This window comes from Ascaphus truei, chromosome 8 (genome assembly GCF_040206685.1).
Source record: "Ascaphus truei isolate aAscTru1 chromosome 8, aAscTru1.hap1, whole genome shotgun sequence".
NCBI classification, from domain to species: domain Eukaryota; kingdom Metazoa; phylum Chordata; class Amphibia; order Anura; family Ascaphidae; genus Ascaphus; species Ascaphus truei.
The window spans coordinates 70417563-70441163 of record NC_134490.1 but is presented as its reverse complement, the minus strand read 5'-3'; the positions used below and the strand labels follow the sequence as shown (position 1 = coordinate 70441163).

At 44.6% G+C, this 23601-nt stretch overlaps 1 protein-coding gene across 4 annotated transcripts in view; it reads right to left on the bottom strand.

The window, feature by feature from the left end:
• Positions 1-14989: 14989 nt before the first annotated feature.
• NEURL1 (neuralized E3 ubiquitin protein ligase 1) overlaps positions 14990-23601 on the bottom strand; it is a 278678-nt gene continuing 270066 nt past the window's right edge. For all 4 annotated transcript variants that reach the window (XM_075612526.1, XM_075612529.1, XM_075612527.1 and 1 more), the window contains one exon: positions 14990-22594. In XM_075612526.1, coding sequence (XP_075468641.1) covers positions 22353-22594 — 242 coding nt within the window. In that variant the 3' untranslated portion in view covers positions 14990-22352. The remainder of the gene's footprint in view (positions 22595-23601) is intronic.

Genomic DNA, 23601 nt, shown 5'->3' with positions numbered 1-23601 from the left:
CCTGGGGAAATGGGGAACGATGGGAAGATCATGTGGGACGCTGGGGAAAATGGGGAACGATGGGAAGATCTTGGGGGACGCTGGGGAAAATGGGGAACGATGGGAAAGATCATGGGGGATGCTGGGGAAAATGGGGAACGATGGGAATATCATGGGGGACAATGGGGAAAATGGGAAACGATGGGCAGATCATGGGGGACGCTGGGGAAAATGGGGAATGATGGGAAGATCATGGGGGTTGCTGGGGATAAAGGGGGGAACGATGGGAAGATAATAGGGGACACTGGGGAAACAATGGGAAGATCATGGGAGACGCTGGGGAAAATTGGGAACAATGAGAAGATCATGGGGAAGATGGGGAACGATGGGAAGATCATGGGGGACACTGGGGAAAATGGGGAACAATGGGAAGATACAGTAATAGGGGATGCTGGGGAAAATGGGAAACAATGGGAAGATCATGGGGGATGCTGGGGAAAATGGGGAACGATGGGAAGATCATAGGGGACGCTGGGGAAAATGGGAAATGATGGGAAGATCATGGGGGACGCTGGGGAAAATGGGGAACAATGGGAAGATCATGGGGGATGCTGGGGGAAATGGGGAATGATGGGAAGATCATGGGGACAATGGGGAAAATGGGGCACGATCGGAAGATCATAGTGGACAATGGGGAAAATTGGGAAACGATGGGAAGATCATGAGGGATGCTGGGGAAAATGGGAAACGATGGGAAGATCGTGGGAGACACTGGGGAAAATGGGGAACGATGGGAAGATCATGGGGAACGATGGGAAGATCATGTGGGACACTGGGGAAAATGGGAAACGATGGGAAGATCATGGGGGACGCTGGGGAAAATGGGAACGATGGGAAGATCATGGGGGACAATGGGGAAAATGGGGAACAATGGGAAGATCATGGGGGACGCTGGGGGAAATGGGAAATGATGGGAAGATCATGGGGGACGCTGGGGAAAATGGGAAACAACGGGAAGATCATGGGGGATGCTGGGGAAAATGGGGAACGATGGGAAGATCATAGGGGATGCTGGGGAAAATGGGAAACGATGGGAAGATCATGGAGGACGATGGGGAAAATGGGGAACGATGGGAATATCATGGGGGATGCTGGGGGAAATGGGGAACGATGGGAAGATCATGGGGGACGCTGGGGAAAATGGGGAACAATGGGAAGATCATGGGGACAATGGGGAAATGGGGCACGATCGGAATGGGGACAATGGGGAAAATTGGGAAACGATGGGAAGATCATGAGGGACGCTGGGGAAAATGGGGAATGATGGGAAGATCATGGGGGACACTGGGGAAAATGGGAAACGATGGGAAGATCATGGGGGACGCTGGGGAAAATGGGAACGATGGGAAGATCATGGGGGAAAATGGGGAACAATGGGAAGATCTTGGGAGACGCTGGGGGAAATGGGAAATGATAGGAAGATCATGGGGGATGCTGGGGAAAATGGGGAACAATCTGAAGATCATGGGGGACGCTGTCAAAAATGGTGAACAATGGGAAGATCATGGGAGGAAAATGGGGAACAATGGGAAGGTCATGGGGGACGCTGGGGAAATGGGAAAAGATGGGAAGATCATGGGGGACGCTGGGGAAAATGGGGAACAATGGGAAGATCATGGGGGATGCTGGGGAAAATGGGGAACGATGGGAAGATCATGGGGGATGGTGTGGAATATGGTAAATGATGGGAAGATCATGGGGACACTGGGGAAAATGGCAAACGATGGGAAGATCATGGGGGACGCTGGGGAAAATGGGGAATGATAGGAAGATCATGGGGGACAATGGGGAACGATGGGAAGATCATGGGGGACACTGGGGAAAATGGGAAACAATGGGAAGATCATGGGGGACGCTGGGGAAAATGGGGAACGATGGGAAGATCATGGGGGAAAATGGGGAATGATGGGAAGATCATGGGGGACCACCCTTTCCTGCCCGACATGATTTATACACACACAGGAATATAACACAGAGCTGCAGGGAGTTGCAGCCTTATTCTGGGGACAAAACAGATGTGACAGGGGAATGCAAGTTATTACTCAACACACATTAACCCCTTGTGTCCCACGCATGATTGGAAAGGCTGCCAGCGGGGGGGGGGGGTGACTAGCGGGGGGGGGGGTGACCCCTTTATTCAGGCATGGCATAGCCTCCAATCATGACAGGCGTAGTTGAAGACGTTGATCCACCCGAAAGGCCTGAATGAGGAGTTCCTCCAGAAGTCCTAGCCGGGGTTGTGAGGCGAGTTCGTCCTTCACGGCATCCGTTAAACCTCGCCAGAAGACTGCGACTAAGGCCTCCTGGTCCCATCGCGTCTCAGCTGCTAGGGTCCTGAACTCCAAAGCATACTGGGCCACAGAGGAATCAGAGGCAGTCTCTTGGCGTGTGAGGGTATCGAAGACCTGTCGAACGTCTCGTCTAAACGCAGCATAATCTCGAGTGATCTCGGGACGTAGTTCCCAAATCGGTGAGGCCCATGCCAGGGCATTAGCCGTGAGTAGGCTGTAGACGTACGCCACCTTCTAACGGCCAGTGGAATACTGCTGCAGGGCCATCTCAAACTGGATCTCGCATTGATTGAGAAATCCACGACAGGGTCGTAGTGTGAATAAGTGAAGTTAAGAGAGAGCCAGAATAGACATCCACAAGTAGAGACTATGTCGAGCAATGTGGAAGTGGCAAGACAGGCAATATATAGTGCGGCCGACCAATAGGGAGCGGAGGCAGACGTGGAGGAGCGCGTGCTGTCCTGGATAGGTCCCCTTGATTGGTAGGCAGGTGAGCAGGTTTGGTCTGGAGTAGTAGCCTGCGCGTTAGTTGGGGGCGTGGTTTCACTGCTAGTGCAGTAAATAAATTATCTTCACCAGGCGCCCGCTTTCCAAGCGCATGCCCGGGACTAACAGCAGCCGCGCAAAAGGAGAGCACCTGCGGAGCAGAGGCGGCCCGGCGGAGACGCCCCAGGACAACGGGGGGTTTATGGAGACGGGGACGTCCCACTGCAGCAGGAGCAGCAGAAGGTAAGGGGAGGTCATGCGGCGGCCGCCGTGAGCCCCTAATCCTCACACTTCCCATCATTCCCCCTCATCCCTCATGATCTTCCATCATTCCTAATCATCCCCCGTGATCTTCCCATCATTCCCCATCATTCCCCATGATCTTCCCATCATTCCTAATCATACCCCATGATCTTCCCATCATTCCTAATCATCCTCCATGATCTTCCCATCATTCCTAATCATCCACCATGATCTTCCCATCATTCCTAATCATCCCCCATGAGTTTCCCTTAATTCCTATTCATCCCCCGTGATCTTCCCATCATTCCCCATCATTCCCCATGATCTTCCCATCATTCCTAATCATACCCCATGATCTTCCCATCATTCCTAATCATCCTCCATGATCTTCCCATCATTCCTAATCATCCTCCATGATCTTCCCATCATTCCTAATCATCCTCCATGATCTTCCCATCATTCCTAATCATCAACCATGATCTTCCCATCATTCCTAATCATCCCCCATGATCTTCCAATCATTCCTAATCATCCCCCATGAGTTTCCCTTAATTCCTATTCATCCCCCATGATCTTCCCATCATTCCTATTCATGAAGCATGATCTTCCTATCATTCCTAATCATCCCCCATGATCTTCCCATCATTCCCCATGATTTCCCCATAATTTCTAATCATCCCCCATGATCTTCCCATCATTCCCCATCATTCCCCATGATTTTCCCATAATTTCTAATCATCCCCTATGAACTTCCCATCATTCCTAATCATCCCCATGATCTTCCCAGCATTCCCCATCATCCCCAATGATTTCCCCATCATTCCTAATCATCCACCATGATCTTCCCATCATTCCTAATCACCCCCCATGATCTTCCCATAATTCCTAACCATCCCCATGATCTTACCATCATTCCTAATCATCCCCCCATGATCTTCCCATCATTCCTAAGCATCCCCCATGATTTCCCCATCATTCCTAATCATCCCCCCATGATCTTCCCATCATTCCTAATCATCCCCCCATGATCGTCCCATCATTCCTAATCGTCCACCATGATCGTCCCATCATTCCTAATCATCCACCATGATCTTCCCATCATTCCTAATCATCCACCATGATTTCCCCATCATTCCTAATCATCCCCCATGATCGTCCCATCATTACCAATCATCCCCCATGATCTTCCCTTAATTCCTAATCATCCCCCGTAATCTTCCCATCATTCCCCATTATCTTACCATCATTCCTAATCATCCCCTATGATCTTCCCAAAATTCCTAATCATCCCCCATGATCTTCTCATCATTCCTAATCATCCCCCATGATCTCCCCATTATTCATAAGCATCCCCCATGATCTTCCCATCATTCCTAATCATCTCCCACCAAGCTACATACATCCCACCAAATACACACCCCCCACCCATGAAACTTGAGGCATAGATTTTTAATCGTTGTGATAATGGTATCATCAGTATCAGTCTTCTGGCTACAAAACTTGGGCACAATTGGTGAAATAAACAGCGATATATTTATCAAAGCAATACATCCTTCTGCTTTCAACTGAATGACTTTTATTTATATGCCTGGTGCTGGTTTGATAAATATTATTTCTTGGGACTCCCTCCCACCCTAAGGATATCCTTCAATTACTGAAGCACCCTATACATTTCTGAGCAATTAGGTTAATTAAAATCTCTACAAAACAAGATTGATATATAAAACCCATTGTTTTTATGTTTGGCTTATCTCTCCTAGTAATTAGAGAAAGATAAGTTTGATATATGCGCTGTTGCGATTCCACCCCAGAGGTGGCTACTTCTGCTGCTGACATCATTGTAAAGTGCATTGTACTTGAAAGGACCTTTATAGTATTTAATAGGAAGCTGACCACACATATGTAAGGATTACAATGATATTTGTAACACTATAACTATATCATCCCTGCAGCACCTTCCCACTTCTTCTGGAGAAAGCTCCTTCTCTATAGATTCTGCCGGTTCTGGCAGCGGCTCCTCCCACACCCAGCTCATATGGATCAGATGTGGCTGCACCAGAGAGTAGGGTTACCAGATGTCCGCTTTTATCCACACAATGTGTCGCACACCGTCCGGGCGGATTTTTGACACACAGGTTGTTTTCGGCAGGCGCTCTCTCACAGGCCCCGGGTCAGGGGCATCTTCAGGATGGACAGGGATGGCGCAGGTGCCCTCCCCCAGAGAGAAGGGGAGGCCGCGCTGCATCCTGATGCTTCCAATCTGTGTGAGATCGCTGCGGAGAGAAGGAAATACCACTGAGGGTTAGAGAAAGTGAGGAGTGTGTGTAGGGAGGAGGGCGGGATGTTTGAATGGGGGCTGCGTGTAAAGGGAGGGGTGAACTGTGTGTGGAGGAAGATGGCTGGACTAAAAAAACAAACGCATTTGTTTGTGGGGGAAATTTCTTCTAGAAGGTGTATAACTGATTTTTCTTTAGTAGGTGGGAAGAAGGGGGTCTGTATGAACTGTGTTAATTTCAACTCTGGGGACATCCTGTTGACTGGGCCCCCGGATTGCTCACCCTGCTGGGACCATCAGAGGACCCCTCCTCCCTGGTTAGTTCCTGAGAATCCCACTTGCAGTGCACTTGTTTGTTAACCCCTTCCCCACCACACTGCCGATAACCCCCGCACACCCACACTGCTTGTACTTACTGTGCCTGGAGGATCCGTGAGGGGGTGGCGAGTTGTTTCCTGTCCCAGGCTGCGGTCCCAGTGTGCACTGTAGCACGCGCAGCCGGCAGGGGAGCGGCACATGCACAGCGCTTCACCGCGACCTGCGGTCTTGGGAGAGAGGGAGGGATTGTGACGGGAGGGGGTGTGGCGGGGGATTTGCAGGGGCGTGGTCATGACCTCACGCAGCAGGTTCACCCTCATTGGCTGAACCTCAGCGGGGGGCGTGGCCACGCCTCTGTCGCAAGTTACAAATACAATTTTTTTGCATTTGAGAAAACTTGCAGTACAGCGCGGCTGCCAAATGCGCGCCGAGGTAGGTACTGGGCCCGGTCTGATTGGGGGGCGGTGCTTGTATGCACAGCATATGGGATTGCCAGGTGGCTTCTCCAAAAATACTGGACTGAATGGTGAAAGGTGCGTCAGGTCACTATGTCCAGGGAGGAAAATACCGGACACATACATGTCCAGTATTACAGAACCTCTCATTTTTTACTGGACAGAGGATCCAAATACAGGACAGTCCAGTTCAATCCCGGACACCTGGCAGCCCTAGCAGCACATGTAGAACGCACTGGGACCGCAGCCTCAGACAGGTGAGTGGGGGAGAGAGTGAAGGAGATGAGGGAGGTTGCTGCTTATTCAGCTCTTGCCCAGAGCCGCAGAGGTTGAAGCAGGGAGGAAACCATTGGACCAGAGAGTATGGCGGCCCTTGCCCTGTCCTGCTGCTTCCTCCTATAGTAGTAGGCACGGGAAGGAATGTGCAGCCTCACTGGCTGTCCCTGGTTGAGTGACAGGCTGCTCAGCCTATCACAGAGGGGAAGGGATGAGCAGCTTCAGTGATTTTCTCCTATGGTTTAGTGGAGGTTCCCCATTGTTTCCGAGCCTGTTACAGCGGGCACGCACACACGCCCACACGCCCACACGCCCGCGCCCACACGCACACACGCGCACACGCGCCCACACGCACCACTTACCATTATCAGCACACTGCAGAGAGGAGCCGGCTTGGGAGAGGAAGAGCTGCTATGTGACACTGGTTCTCTCCTCCTGCAGCCGGCACAATTATTCTAAATCTGACCAGCCCAGGGGTTAATTTCCCCCCTTGCCCCCAGATCAACCCACCTCTACTTCCCACTTAATTATTTTTTTTAAAGTTAGATATGGTGCTTACCCCACTCTATACTGTAAAAAAAAAAAAAAAAGGAAAATGCTTTGTTGGACTCAATAACTGTATAATTTAGTCATGTGCCCATAACTTCGTTCCAAATGTTTCTGCTATTGTGTTTTACTTTGTGATACCAATAAAGCAAAAATAAATAAAAAAAGTTAGGTGTGATGGGTGTTGGAGTTAGAGTGTGCTGGGAATGTGTGTGTTAATTTAGATTTAGGAGGGGTTTGACAAACAGTTTCCCATTCAGAGTTCCCTAAGAAATTCAACTGGTTGACTATGTGCGATTGCACATTAGGCTGTGTCCCCGGTGGCTGCGGCATGCGCGCCACACACCAGAGCACCGCCGTCTATGGGGCAGGCTCCAGTAGCCGTGGGTGTGTGTGTGTGGGTGTGTGTGTGTGTGTGTGGGTGCGCAAAGTGCGAGGATGCGTACGCTGGCAGAGTAGACAAGGATTGTGTTTTCCGTGCCGCAACGTGATCACGTGGTCGGCGGGCAGCCAATGGCCCCCTCATGGCCACGCCACCGCCATCATGGCTGTGCCCCCCACGCATCCCATTGCTCCCCTACAGACTGCAGCACGCGGCTTTTATCTGTGCATGCGCCGCCTGGTCGCCAGGCGCACGTGCAGCAGTAAACACCGGGACCGTAGCCTTAGTTCCACGGCAGTAATTTGTGTAGTGGCCATGTTTTCCCAGTGCTGTGAGGAATGTATTAAGCCTACATATTATATTAACTCTGCTATGGAGAATACTTTGCAATGTGGCTCAGAGATGTGTGGCTTGTACAAGCTGGACAGTATTCCGTTTTTGATCCTATCTGTAGAAATGAACTTGTATTTACATGATAACTGACTTCAGCTGCCAATATTCCTTTGAGTAGGTCAGAAGCCTGCATCCATATTCACAATACAACCAAAGGCCGTCTTTGAAAGGGTTACTTCATCTGTACTTCCTTAACCCTTGTGGGGTTGTAGATGATGCCTAATACTACTAAATTACCCCTCCTAAGTGTGCTCACATGTATTCATGTACCTATTATTTAAAGCAGGGGTGGCCAACTCCAGCCCTCAAGGCCCACCGACAGGTCAGGTTTTAAGGATATCCCTGCTTCAGCACAGGTGGTTCAATCAAGGAGTGGCTCAGTCATGGAGATTATCTTTTCTGGCGCTGAGGTTAGGTATAGAAGATGGTGCTTGAATTTACTTCTGTTGAGCTGTGACCTCAGGAAAAGGAGAGAAAAAACAAAACATGCAGGGAACCTGCAATGGTGTATTACCCAAGGGATAACATAAATACAATGAAGGAGCAATTTCAGAGTGGGTAATACACCATTGCAGGTTCCCTGCATGTTTTGTTTTTTCTCTCCTTTTCCTGAGGTCACAGCTCAACAGAAGTAAATTCAAGCACCATCTTCTATACCTAACCTCAGCGCCAGAAAAGATAATCTCCAGCCTTCAATCCAACTCTGGGTAGAAGATACCAGAATAATCTTTTCAAGGCAGCTCCAGGACTACCAATCGGACAATATATCTAAGGTTTTTTATTGTTTTGCATAAGCGCTGATCACACACCTATTTTTTACCTATTAGAGTGGCTCAGTCATAATGACAGTCATTGATTGTGTCACACCTGTGCTGAAGCAGGGATATCCTTAAACCCTGACCTGTTGGTGGGCTTTGAGGGCTGGAGTTGACCTCCCCTGCTTTACAGCATTATGGTTGAGGGTCTGGTAAAGGCTGTGGTAAACCTTTGATACACAAGGATGGCTATTTTCCAAGGGCTTCTAAAATATTGTACCCATACCCCAGGTACTTGCAGTACTGCACCATACCTTGCTTTTATACAGCCCCTCAAATGTGTAGGGACAGCATCCTACAGGGAAAAAAACCCTGTCATCTACTGTACATGTTGTAACAGTTTCATACCCAAGACCACTTAAAGCAACGAGTTCATAAATGAAGCAGCACTGCCACCCAAATGATCATGTTTACCTAAGTAGCCTTATATGTAGCTCTATAAAAGAGGGGATCTCACACAGTGCGTACGTGTGAAAGGGATTCAAATACAGAGCTCAAGACAGATTGCACATGGCCACATTTGATAAATCTCCCTCCCCACCCCCAGGAATTCCATTCTGGGTTTCAAGAGTTCATGGGCAGTGTCCCCTGCTTTCTGCTGTAGGTATTTGGTGCTAATAACATAGTCTGAGGGCATGGTGATAAGAGCTTAGTACCGTATGATGAACTAGGTTATTAGCCTCCCCATGTCTTTGATCAACAATGAATCATACAGAAAACTCCAAGTGAAATTGGTCTTTCAAGAACTAAAACTTTTCCCACTGCTTTTAAAGTTGACGTCTTTTGCAAAGATGTTCTTTGATCTACAATTATCAACAAGCTCCCACACTGCTCCCACACTGCTCGCTACTGTACTTCCATACACAGAAATTGCACTTCACATGGTTTCTGTCCCAAGTAATATTTTCTAGCACACTAACAATCTCAGTGGTGGAAACAATTGGAAATGTTTAAAAGATCTAAGTGGTATATGTACTAAAGTTTCCCGGTTTTAAAACTAGCACAACCAGTATCAAAGAAACGGAATCCCACGGAAAGCAATTGAAGTTTTTTCTTTTGATAAATCTGATGTAGTTTTTGTGCACTGGTTTTGCCTCAGTTTTTCAGCTTGGATATTTTTTGCAATGAACTCCAATCCGCTGTTAACTGAAATTGACTTGACTAACAGTTAACACTGGATTGTGGCTTAGTCACAGAAAATAAGTTGTGGGATGCTGTGGGCGTGGGGCAATGGTGGCTTGATAAAGTGTGTAAGCGAAACGTACGTCGGCACGTTGTGACATCTTTAACTTGGGGGCAAAACAGAGAGGAGATAAATAGCAAATTCAGTATCTATTTCCTATTAAAATAGACAAGCAATATCTTGTCACTTACATATACAGTAGGAAAGGTCAAATAAACTCTGCTCAGATCTATGATCCCTGCCACTTAAGTGTTCTCGTCCTGGCCAGTCAATGCGTTTCATGTCAGCAAGCCTCAGAGCGTAAGGGGAGGGGATTAATTGACTGGCCAGGATGAGAAAGCTCTTCGTGGCGGCGATCATAGTTCAGAGCCGAGTTTCATTTTACCTTACCCGTGTGTAACTCAAAATAGCTTAGGGGACTAAGCCATCCACATATAACAAACAATGTTGATTACCGTCTAATAAACCTCAAAAAAAGAGAAAAGGAGCAGATCTGCTTGGATGCAAAAAAAAAAGGGGGAGAGAAGGGAAAGAAAGAGGAGGAGGGAGTGGAGGGGAGGAAGGGGGAGAGGAAGGGAGAGGGGGACACAACCATGGTTCCCAAAAAAGGGTGACCAACAATATGTTAACAAAAACCTCTAATGTCCAGTGTACAGTTAATTCATTTACATAATCATGGAAATTGAAAAAATTCCAAATTCAGAGGGGATGTGTGCACAGAAAATCAATGTTGACCAATAGGTGTTACCCAGATATGAATCGATGGATTATGAAATAGAAAAGTCAGGGAACTATCAATTGAGATGGGCCCCCTTCCATCCCTCTCTTTCCCCTCCCCCTTCAAGACCCTCTTTTTCCCCACCACCTATTTTTGCATCCTAGCAGATCTGCTCTTTTCCTCTTTTTTGAGGTTTATTAGATGGTAATTAATATAGTTTGTTATATGTGGATGGCTTAGTCCCCTATTGAGATCATCCCTGCCCATTCTTGTCTGTTCTCTCTCCTTCTAGGACCATTATCTATATTGGATCGTTTCTAATATGTTTTTTAAACATGGTTGTATTAAATAAGTAGTTGCATGTAGCAACAATTTTACTAATTGTAGATTTAGCATTACAATTATTTTTAACTGCGTCCATACCTGCAGAGGGTTAATGAATAATATATACTACTATGACCAATTATTCTCTGAATAAATAATGTACAGTATGTATTTTCTGGTGTTTGTATTAAACAATTAATTGTATGTAGCAACAACCTTATCAATTGCACCTGTAATACTAACCACGCCCTGCTCAGAGGGATTTAAATAGTACACATTATTAAAATTAAATCGCACCCTGATGAAGTAGCGACAGCTGCAAAATGCGTTGGATAAACTATTGTGTACTTGCCTTACCCCTATTATACCCTTATATCTATAGGGTTGAAGGCTTGCAATTGGACTTAATAATCCAACCCTGCTTGAGATTGCTTGGTGTTTTCGGCTGTTTTTGGGGCGCTGACGTCACTCACAGGTGCTTCAGACAGTCACTTTCCAATGGAAGGTGATTCCATCTACACCTACCTGGTCGGCGTGTCAAGCGTGTGAGTAAATCGGCGTGTCAAGCGTGTGAGTAATTCATTCCCTATTTTTGCCGTGAGTGACACAGGGTTTGTGAGGGCAGTGGCGGAGGATCGCGGTGAGCTAGGGGCCGGTTATAGTCTCCTGGCTGGAGACCCGGCTTCACCGTTTGCATTATTCTCCCTACCACAGTATTACCCCATCCCGTGGCAGAGTCATGTATACACGGCATTTATCAATATAAGGGTTTCACATTCAACATACCATCTATCAGTGAGACACTGAACGGGAGTGCTGTTATAGGATTATTGATCCATTTGGATTTCTCTTGGATATCTGTAGAACCTATATGTGCACAATTTTGGCAGCATTAGTCATTCCTTGGAGTAATTCTGGGACACTTTGTACCTGGTCGAGTGGAGTGTGAGGGTGTGTGCTCCTCAGATCGGGAGCTGAGGGTTTTCTTGCCGGAATTGATGTCTATACTGCCACAGCGGTTGTGCCGTTGCCTACCTACACCATTGCCACCAGCCCAACCGGGTATCCATGCGAGGGTCCGGCTACATTGGAGAATGCCTATATTGAATGTTTATGTTGTACATGCATACATCACCCCCTCCCCCAACAGGTCATGTTTTCAGGATATCCCAGATTCAGCTCAGGTGGTTCATTCACAGGCTCAGTCCGGTGCGGAAGCAGGGACTGATTGAGCCACCTGTACTGAAGCTGGGATGTCCTGAAAACCTGACCTGTTGGGGGGTTAGGGGGGGAGGCTTGAGGACAGGCGTTGAGCACCCCTGCTGTTAAGAGTGCAATCAGTGAGGTTTGTGTGTTGTCAACCAAAAATTAAATATGCAATGAAAGTGCCACTTCTTTTGTCTGTGAGACTGCTTAAGATAAACGTCAACCAGACAGAAAACAAAAATCATCCAGACCCCCGGGAAGTAAGGCAGATTTGACGTACTGTACTTGGTGCTTTGGTACTGTTTTAAATTGATCCCTTTTGTTTGCCAGCTGTAGAATTTTACAACGCCCTTGCACACAATTCCCTGATGTGGTTCCACTCGTGAATGGGAGTGATGCCGTGTCAGTAGCACAATATAAAATACACTACACATCTCCAGCAGAGGTCCTTCTAACACTGGGAAACGTATTCATGGGCACAATTTAAAGCAGAATCCCACTGGGACCATTCCGCTTCTGCAAATTCCAGCAATGTGACCACACTTTTTGCAACTCACTACAATTCTAGTAGCTCCATTAAATAAAAAAAAAGGCAAAAACTCTTCAAATAACCAGCAGCTAATTTTTCCTCGCTACTTCAATGGTCTCATGGAGTAGTAATGGACATCACTGGGAACGCTCTCTCTTTGGAAAATAATGCAATGTTTAGGAGTCTTTCTTACTTCTACAGCTAATAATGCAATCCAAACATATACTGAGCTATACTATTTGTCAAAATATGTAGCATACATGGATATAAAGGTATTATATATTGAACGTTGCGTCTTGGCTGTGAAGACGCAACACGCCACCTGATGATCAGTTTGCCCGCTCCGTTTAAACGTAAGCTTCAGAAAAAGTATTGCTATTTCACTTCATACTGTATATGTTATTATTTCATGTTATTGATGAAAGAAGCACTTTTTCTTATGTAATGTCATTTTTGGGACAAGAGGGTGCCAATAACTAATGACTTCAATGACCTATCTCATTGTGTTTGGCCTGTTAATTTTATTTGACATATTTTAGGAATCAATATGATTTAGATTTTATGAGCCTATTTGTTAGCTCAAAATATGAAGCACTTTAGGTTGTGGATTAGTTTAATTTTTTTATTACACTTTTTTTCTCTAAATATAATACAAACTCAAGTTATTATTTTTTTTATTTTTTAGAAATATTTGTTTTAAAACAAAACAAAGTACAATCCACGCGGATTGGCTGTTTAAGCGCGCGGAATGTCAATGTTAATAGAAGCAATGTAAACAATGCAATTTGTGGTGCAGAATACGGCTAGTTGTCACATTTTATTCCGCTGCTTATGACGCCATCAAACCGCGCGGTTTGCCCAGGGCAAACTCGCAACTGCTAGAATATCCTCCCTGGTCTCTTATTCTTACAGCTTTATATAAAACAGTAACATTATCATCCTGTTGTAAGAAAAGATACTGAAAACAAGGTTCAATAGTGAGGTTTGAAATATACCATAGAACAATAATAGCGTTACGGCTTTATAATGCAGACAGACCAATGTTACCAGGATGTAAGGAATTGTTGTGTGAAACGGATAAAACAGCCACTGCCGCACTGTTATTCTGGCACATTTTTGTAACGGTTGCATTTTAAATGTGCATTCACTTAAAAAAAAACTGCAAGCAACACATCTTAAGTACATCCTTCAGCACTTGTAATCACGTAATACTTTACTTTTTAGCTTACATTCCTGTACTTTTTTAATAATTCATGTTTTTAAAAGTAGGCTCTGAAGACTTTATTGAAGCATCGCCATGGTAACCTCATCTCTGTCTCCTCCAAACATGGCTCAGTGTCTGTTCCCCAACACAAACCCAGCAGCAGGACCGGTGATGCTAAAACCTGGGAGTCCGATAACAGAAGCGGGAGCCAAGGAAAACGTATTTCTTGTGGTTTGTTGCTGGGCATATTTCAAGCTATTACCTAACTTTGAGACTTCACAAATATACAACGAAGACATCTGCATTTACTAAACATGCCTGAAAATGTGATGTTTGAAAATAAGGTTCAGCAAATACAAATACCACTAGCGAGCAAATTCATGTTTCAGACAGGTCTGCAACCCTGCTTTTCTCTGTTATCTCTTTGCATACAGTGCTTCCACTGCAGCCAGGGATTCTGGGTAATGACATGCAAATTATTAAACAGTGTGGCACCTTTTGCTTCATGTCCACTTTAACATGGGACCCCTCCAAGCTTATGTCTGCCGTATAACACAGCTTTTCAGCACAGCATGGGCTAAAGAACAAGTGCATAGGTTCTAATCTGGCTGCCGTCAAGCACTCAAAAAAATGAAAAGATGCAGTTTTTAAATTCTGAACTGGAGGCGGCTGTTATTTTAAGTGGTAGGATGTATCCAAAAACATAAGCTGCTAGTTGGGGCTTTCAACGCCATGTTGTAATTTAACCCATTTGCTGGTACCCAACACGTTAAAAACCTAGACTGGCTAACACAATTCAAGTGATCATGAGTAGTCTTTATTTCAAATGTAGAGGTGGGCGAACTTTCTGCGGAAGTTTGAATCCGCTGTGAAAACGGCGTTTCTTTCTGCACATTTGTCATAGTTTGAAAAATGGCGGCCTCTACTTAGACAGGAAATCCCAATTTCTCCTAAAAAGGGCACATTTGCATATTGTAATTGTTTGCATTACAATTCAATTAGAAAGTGGATTCACTTTGACATATTAGAACAGATCCATTTGTTGACAAGGGATTTTTCTCTTGTGAGTCAGTGGAATATTGAACACAGAGCAATGAACAGAAGTGTATCTCAGGATTGGAATTACCTGTGGCCAGACAATGCAGGACATGTCTGTATAATGTTGGTCAACCAGTATTTCTGGCGATTGATCAGCCACCCATTATCATTAAAAGGGGAAAAGGAAATGACTGATGCAGTTGAATGCACGTTGATATTCACACTGGATTCCCTGAAATCTTAATGAAGAAATACATATCGAAATATGAATCATTTAAATCATCTTTATTCACAATCACATTTTTATCTAAATCCTCACAATGAATTGTAATTTAAAACAAAAACACGAAATAGTAATAAATAGAGATGGAACAAAAAAGGGACAGTGTTGTATGGCTATAATCTGCACTTTAAATGTTACACCACAAAATGTATCTCCAGTCCACGTGGAAAAAAGAGGTCTGAGCACTGGGAAACGTCTAAAGATTGGTCCACATCTAGAAACAAGGTAGGAACATATTTACATGACATAATCAATGCATTGTTATGAAATCAAACAACCAGACAACTAACGATTTGTCCTGATCACAACAAATATTCGCTACAGTACCGTCCCTTACACAAAATCCAGGACTCCAAGAATGATGTAATTTGGTGATTATTGGGCAAGGTTCCCTGGGCAGTTAGAGAATGCAATGTGAAGAACAAGCACAATTTTTGCCGTCAGATTCTATAGAATCGAGTTTCATTAGCAGGTTACGTGATTATTTAAAATGTACTTCAATTCATCATCCTGTAAAAATAAACTCGGGTTGACGACAGATGGGCGTAACTTGGTTTCTTTGTGCAGTATAATGGTATTTCGGTGTTTTACCCTTTGTTTTTGAGCTGTTTTCTCAGCTTAGCCCTAGATTGTCGGTATGAGTGAGACGGTAGAACGCAAGTGAAACCAGATGTAAGAAGGCAACTAAAGTACTTCTGAAATGTCGTCATACATGGCTCATTATATTTCTTCTGAATACATACAGGATATGAGATGAAGCAGAACAATCTTTCTATTATTATAATATATAAGTAAAATAGTACTGAGAACTTAGACGACAGAAAGATTCAGATTATTAGAAGGGAATTCTGCTTAAGGTTGTTTCCAGGTCCGTATCCATTCCTTCGTACACATCTTCTGATATCTCCTAAGGTTGTGTCTGTCGCCATTTTGTATCGTTTTACCTTCTATCTAGCAATGAACCCATGGAGGGGCCTCCTTTGTGCTGATCTATACTTCTAATTGGCCTCATTGTATCTGTTGATTGTCATTTCCTCGCTCTTTGCCTACAATCGGAATTCTATTTGCTGCCCTCGTACCCGTAATGACTCGAGATGAGCGATTTGTCCGTGATGACTTTCGCAAACCAAATGGCCCCAAAAATTGCGAAAAACGACAACCTCGGTAAAACATTCACTAAGCATTAAAAGTGAACGTACATTGCAAATTGCATCAGGTCGATGGCGACAAATGTTGCAAAGTTGGCATGCGCACAACTAATAATAACAATAGAAGTAAGTATCTCCTGTATCAGAAAATGGGACCACCCCCAAACTAACATCTCATATCTACTCCAGTTCTCCAACTTCATGTCTCCAAAACAGTTTGGAGTAGTAGTCAGTGGTGGGCAGTTCCGGTCCTCAAGGGCCACCAACAGGCCAGGTTTTCAGGATACCCCTGCTTCAGTCTTCGACTGAGCCACCTGTGCTGAAGCACGGATATCCTGAAAAACTGACTTTTGGTGGCCCTTGAGGACTGAAGTTGCCCGCCCTTGGATTAAGTGAATAACCTTTAGCAGCCAGGGATCTATTTCTATAATTTCATGTAGAAAATAAAAAATGTGTTTATGTGTAGAAGCTACAACCATTGACCTCAACTACACTGAAGATATGATTGAATCCTCCTTCTTTTCTGCCTAACAACCACTAATAGACTTTCTGCGTATTAGTTTATTTCAGGGTAGTTTTGCTGGGAAGATGTAGCTAGAAATGGGCGGTTCTGGATCCGAAGTGGATCGGTCGGATCCTTTGGTCTGCGGATTTCCACAGATCAACCTCAAAAAAGGGCAATTCACGTTTTGCGGATTTTTATTATTATTGCCAATCTGTATAACCCAACCCGCGGATTCCGCAATACACTGACATCTGTATAATCCACGGATTCTGCAATCCACTGACAGATCTGTATAATCCAACCCACGGATTCCGCAATCCACTGACATCTGTATAATCCAACCCACAGATTCCGCAATCCACTGACAGATCTTTATAATTCAACCCACGGATTCCGCAATCCACTGACAGATCTGTATAATCTGCGGATTCCGCAATCCACTGACAATCCGCGGTTTGGATTCTACAAATTCGTCTACGGGTTGTATCCAATGGCGGATTTTGATGAATCCGCGCGGATTAAAACTGACCAAATCCGTCAGTGGATTTTGTACCGCAAAATGGATTTTGGGGGTAAAATGCGAGAAGATCTGGGCGGATTCGCGCATCTCTCGGTGTAGCACAGCTGTGAATCACAATATACATTATGCTGCCTTCATTTCAAGGTAACTCGCTGCTGCGGCAACTACGGGCTAAGTGAATGTTCCTGTCAATGAAAGAACAACACAACAATTATAACTTTCCAGTATGAAAAGAAACAACAAAGCAATCCATTACATGGAAGCATTCCAGAACCTTTAAAAACCAAGATCAGTGTTACTCTCGCACAGCACTGAGATGCTGCATCCGGGATCTATTTCAAGAAGATGCTGCAAGGATTGGAACTGACGAGATGAGAAACGGTTGAAAGGGTCTTGTGATTTTAAACATAGCAGCTAAGATGGTTAAGCAGACTATTTAGATGTAAAATTGACTGTGCTACGTATGTAAAGCAGGCGTTTTTTGATGCAAGAAACAGAGTGCCCTGTCAAACTTCCCCTAAACACAAACATGTTTTTTGCTTTGCTCTCTTTAGTCATTAAACTGCAAAAGAACTATCCATCCCACGGGCATGGTACAAAGGACTCGGTTCTTTACAGTAAGGGCAGTTATAATGTGGAATTCATTACCCATGGAGACTGTGATGGCAGATACAATAGATATGTTCAAAAAAAGTTGGACGTCTTTTTAGAAAGGAAAGGTATACAGGGATACAGTATACCTAATAAGTAACCAAGGGAAGGATGTTGATCCAGGGAGTAATCTGATTGCCAATTCTTGGAGTCAGGAAGGAATGTATTTACCCCTTATGAGATATCATTGAATGATATGTCACTGGGTTTTTTGTTTGCCTTCCTCTGGACCAATATACTGTAAGTACGGATATACTGCTGCGGCCAAGTTTATTCGAGCATTTGCCCGTTCTTGGCCGCAGCAGTAGCCTGGCGCGCGCCGGAGGGTGACGGGCGCGCGCCGAAGCAGCGGAAGAGCGCCCTCCGATCGGGGCGCTCTCCCTACCGCTGCCGGGTCCGCCGGGTCCCCCGGAACCCCCTGCCGCCGTCCCCCACATCGCGGGACACCAGGGCTCCCTCGGGGAGCCTTGGACGCGCGTGCAGGGGGCGCAGGCTCCCGATGACGCGTGACCGCGCGTCACGCCGAGGGGCGGCCACTAGCAAGCCGGGAAATCTCCCGGCTTGCGGTACCGGCCACACTTTAATAAAGTGTGTCGGTAGTGTAGGATAGAGAATCTGTCGTCTACATTTAGCTACTTTTTTCAACCTCATCTACTATGTAGCCATGTAACTATTTAACTATGTATCTATGATCGGGGAGTAATCACACAGAAAATACTATTGGCTTGCATGGGAGTTTCCATACGATTATGCCCTGATCGGCACTATCACAGTGTAATGAATAACACCTACAGTATATTCCTCAGCGAAACAAGCAGGGATGATCAGTCTCTTTGCAGTTAAATGAATACGTTCCTTAGACCCTATTTGAAATGTAGTCATGTCTTCCCTGTGCGGGATAGGAGCTGAACTTCCCAGGGGTTGCAAGGAAATATATTGAATAGGGAGGTAAAAGTTCTTGACCTGCACTATTTAAAAAGAACAAGCTTAGCCTTCATTACTGACATGGCCTCTGATTCAAAGCTTTGCACAATTCCGACACTGAATATATATCAATGGCAGCCAACTCCAGTCCTCAAGGGCTACCAACAGGTCAGGTTTTCCGTATATCCCTGCTTCAGCACAGGTGGCTCAATCAGTGGTTCAACCGAAGAGCCTGCTTCAGCCACCTGTGCTGAAGAAGGGATATCCTGAAAACCTGACCTGTTGGTGGCGCTTGTGGACCGGAGTTGGCTATTTTAAGGCCCCTTCTTTACAATAGACATACAGTATGTCGAACCCAAATGCTGCACAACATTGGGACATTAAATACTCGCAAACAAATATAACATTATCATGTGCGTCATTTTATTTTGCGGCGGGGCTGACGCTTTCAAAATCCATGAAAGAGTGGGGGCTGTGAAAAGTAACAATGTACTGTAAATAATGTCTGACATCATGCATGGATATAGCTGGCTGGTAGCGTATCTGTATACAATGAGATGATTTTGGAGGGTTCCAGCCAAGCACAAAATATAGCAGTAGTCTGGATAATGCACAGTGATACACTGTCATACTACTGTATGTCAAAGTCTAACAAATCACATAGTGTACTGTACACAGAGAAATCACTTAACATGGCAATCACACTTACGGCATTTCACAAGTTGGTACTGACACTTCAATCTATTGTTACTAGAACCAGAACACGAACACGTCAAGTCACTTTTTTCTTGCACAACGCGGCTCCGTACAGAACTGTCCATTTCTTGCCGACACGTTGCAATAGCCAATACCTATAATTGCACATTTATTTTCAAACACAAAAGTAAGCACTAACAAAAAAAGACGGGTTTAATAAACCCGTTTGGGGTTGCTACCAGCTGAATTTGTCCAGCAATTAAAATTTAAAACAAAAATACAAAATAAACATTTTCTGCGCACAATTCTTTTTTTTTTTTCCCCCCGTTTTACTGTAGATTTAAGAAATGATTGTCACATTAATTTGAAGGATTACCTCATGAATAAACTATGGGTATCAAAAAAAAAACTGCTGTATGTGTCCTTGCAAAGCAATATTCCTTGACCACTTCATTTATTGATTGAATATTTACTTTTATGTTTAATGCCATTTATCGATGTTTGCAATAATGGTTAAGGATTGTTTCTTTCTGGTTGTTTAAAATATATCAAATGACTGTGCTACTTTGTATTAGAGTCTACCTGCCCTTCCGTCTCCTATTATAACTCCACCACTGCTTTCTTTCTTTATAATTAACCTCATGCTAAATCTGTTTGTTTGTACAAGAGAGATACCCCACGCTCCTCACTGTGGTTTAGGATTTCTCTGCTTATAGCCACTACAGGCAGAGAAAGCCTTCTTCTAACAAGACAGAACAGATGGAAGATTCGTTTTAATCTGCATTTCTGGTTGACTACCACAGTAACACAAAGTATGAAAAGTCTTCCTTTCCTGGCTGTTCTCCAAGTTCAGGTGATATGCACGTACTGTAGCATCGTTTTCAAATGACTAATGCCACAACTGGACGAATAGCATTTTTCACATTCAAATTTTTGAATTAAGTTTTTACTTTATTTAACCAGACATTAAAAAAGTCATGGTGGGTAAAAAAAAAAAGTGACAAGAACCCTCCATTGTACAGCAAATGAAAGTATCCACAAGTGGTATTTTTATGTGCTGTACTTTATTTAAATGATTTAGCAAATCAAATTAGGGCTGTATTTATTCTCTCAAAGTGTGAAAACCAAGGACTCGTTAGGAAGAACAATGTCTCTGAAGACCGTTTAATATTAATGGCAGTTTAGCAAATGTTGAGGGCAAAACGATGTCCTGAACGACAATGCACCCGATTTATTAACGTATTGAGTACTGAATGTAAATAGTACATCCGTGGGACAGTAGATTACAGTTTACTTTATGCCTTTCAGAAATGCCGGCAATATAAAATATATTAATAAATGTTGTTTTGGGTGAAATAAAAGCTAAGCTCAAAAGCATCTTGTAATGAAAATAAAAACACATGACATTATTGCGGCTCCACGGTTGGCTCTGGGCTATTGGCATATGTTCTTCTTTAGTGAACAAGCAGGAGCAAAAAATACAACATAGAAAAAAATTGTAAGTGCTTAATAAATATATTCGTTCCGAATTGAGTGATGTTTGCTGCATAACGTGTTAGTACTTCATGTAAATAACGTTTACACGTGGGGTTTGTTGACTTTGCTAGTTATACCATTACACAACAACCCTATCCATAGCCGTGTGGAAGAGGCGCTGACATCGTCTCACTGGCGCCATCTTCTTTTCGCTGAGCTTGTGCTGTCAAACAAGTCACGGTGAGATGCTTTAACAATTTGTTGGTGGTGAACACATCAACACAATGTTGTTGTGGGTCCCTCTGGCCGCGGGGTCATTATGTAATATAATGTGTAGCGATGCGCTTTAATCGAAATAAATGACCAAGAGACAAAGGAAACACTACTGTATATCAACTGGGGAAAAAATATTGTTGACCAGAAAGTTTTAGTACACGCCCAGTGCCAGTGATCAAGTAATTTTACATCAATGCCGGCTCTGACTGTGTCAGTGAGCAATTCTGAAGTGGTTACGTGGGCGCAGAAGGAGTTAGGGATGGGTTACAACAGGGGTGCTGCTACAGTCCTCAAGCCCCCCAAACAAGTCAGTTTATCCCAGCTTCAGCACATGTAGCTCAAATAGTTCTAGCTTCAGCACAGGTTTCTCAGTCTTTGACTAAGCCTCTGATTGAGCCGTCTGTGCTGAAGCTGAGATATTCTACAAAGCTGACATGTTGTGGGGTGTGGGGGGTGCTTGAGGACTGGAGTTGAGCACCCCTAGGTTACAAGATACTCCTAATTTAATAGGCTGGATCTATGAGCATTCTATGTGTCTTGCTGCCATTTTTCTTCTTTTCCCCAGTATCAAAAAGCTTTGCCAAATCCATTGTGGCTTCAACTTTTCTGTCCAATGATCTGCAACAAATGTCGGAACATTTCTGAACAAATTACTTACATTTGCATGCAAAACAAAAAGTCTAATGTCTATCTAGAAATACTTTCTGAAAACGTTATCAGTAGCATCCAAAGAGCCCTCTGTTTATATTTCTCTGAGTAGAAAATGTTATTGGGTAGTTATATTCAGTATTGTTTTATTTGCTACAATGGGTATTGTCAGTAGCCCCGAACATCAAGTGCAACACTTACAAGAATCATCCTTTACAGTATATCATCATCGAGTTATAAAAGCCACAGAAAATGGAGCTTTCGCAAGTGGTGCACACGGGTATCTAGCGACCTAACATTAATTTCAAATAAAGGTAGATGATGACAAGACTATGCTTCCCTGATATCTTGTTATCCAGAATCATTGACTTCCGAGCTGAAACATACAGACACTACTTGTACCTCTGACTTCTTCGAGATCCTGACAAAAAAAATGTTGAGTACCAACTGACAGAAAGAATCCTCTTAAAAGAAAGGCTTCTTTCCTCATTCGAGACCAGAGTTTTAACTGCTACGATATGTTTTAATGATGTCTTTGATGAGACGCCTACAGATAGGGCAGCAGGCACTGTTCATCTTCTTGAGTTTCAGGCCACAGGTGTAGCACAGGCACATATGCCCACAAGAGTAAATGACTGTGTCCACCAAGTTTTCATAGCAGATTGTACACTCGTCGCTCCAGGACCCTGAGACAGATGGAGAAATTGGAGACTCGGGCATGCTCCCCGGGGAGTTTGGAGCTGTACCTGTAAGGAAATATGGATTTTGTCAAGGTCATTGTTCTATAGGGCTTTACCTATCCTAAAAATCTGTCTTACAGTTTCAGGCAGGGCAGCCACAGCTTTGACATGGCCCAGGCTACAGTCTCCCACCGGGGTCACAGGGTGATAAACAGGGGCATGCCTGGGGGGGGGGGGGGTGTCACACTACAAGTCCCCCCTTTCCCACTCACCTTTCCCTTCTTCTCTCACTTTCCCCTCCCCTCTGTTTCTCACTCTTTCCCCACACTCTCTCTAACTCTTTCCCACCCTCTAACTCCCCCCATCTCTCGCTCTTTCCCCCTCCCTGTCACTCTCACTCTTTCCTCCCCCCGTCTCGAACTCTTTCACACCCTCTCTCTAACTCATTCCGACCCAGTCTCTTGCACTCTTCCCCCCGTCTCTCACTCTTTCCTTCTCCCAGTCACTCTCACTCTCTCCCCCCCCCCCCCACCCCTCTCTCACTTCCTCCCCTCTCTCACAGGGGTGGGGGGTCTTTCCAGGCCCTAATTACCAGGTTAGGACTACCGTGGCGAGCCTGGGCAGATGTCCCTGCATTTCCCCCCCCTGTTAGCGGGCCTGGTTTCAGCACTAGCGGTCGGTGTGTGGGTGTCTGGGTGCAGTGTCGTGTTGTCCAATAGTACTGTACAATGTTCTTGTGAACCACAGAGTGAAACGTAAAAAAGTTACCACGTTATCAACAAAATATGAAAGCTAAAGAGACAGGGAAATGTGCTTAAATTTGGGACTTAACGGCCATGCAACACTAACGTATAGTGATGAAAATTAACCCATTACAGTATGTGTGCCTTTTTTTGTTTTTACTTTGGAAAAACAGAATATATGGGAGACTAAAAAAAATGACTTGTGTATAGCATTCATTGCACAGTGATTTGTGATGGGTGTGTTTAAGTCAGTTCTCTCTAGCAAATAGAGAAGGTTTCTTAAGGCAACAGTTTGCTTAGTCAATGTAGCCTATTGTCTTCTTTCAGGAA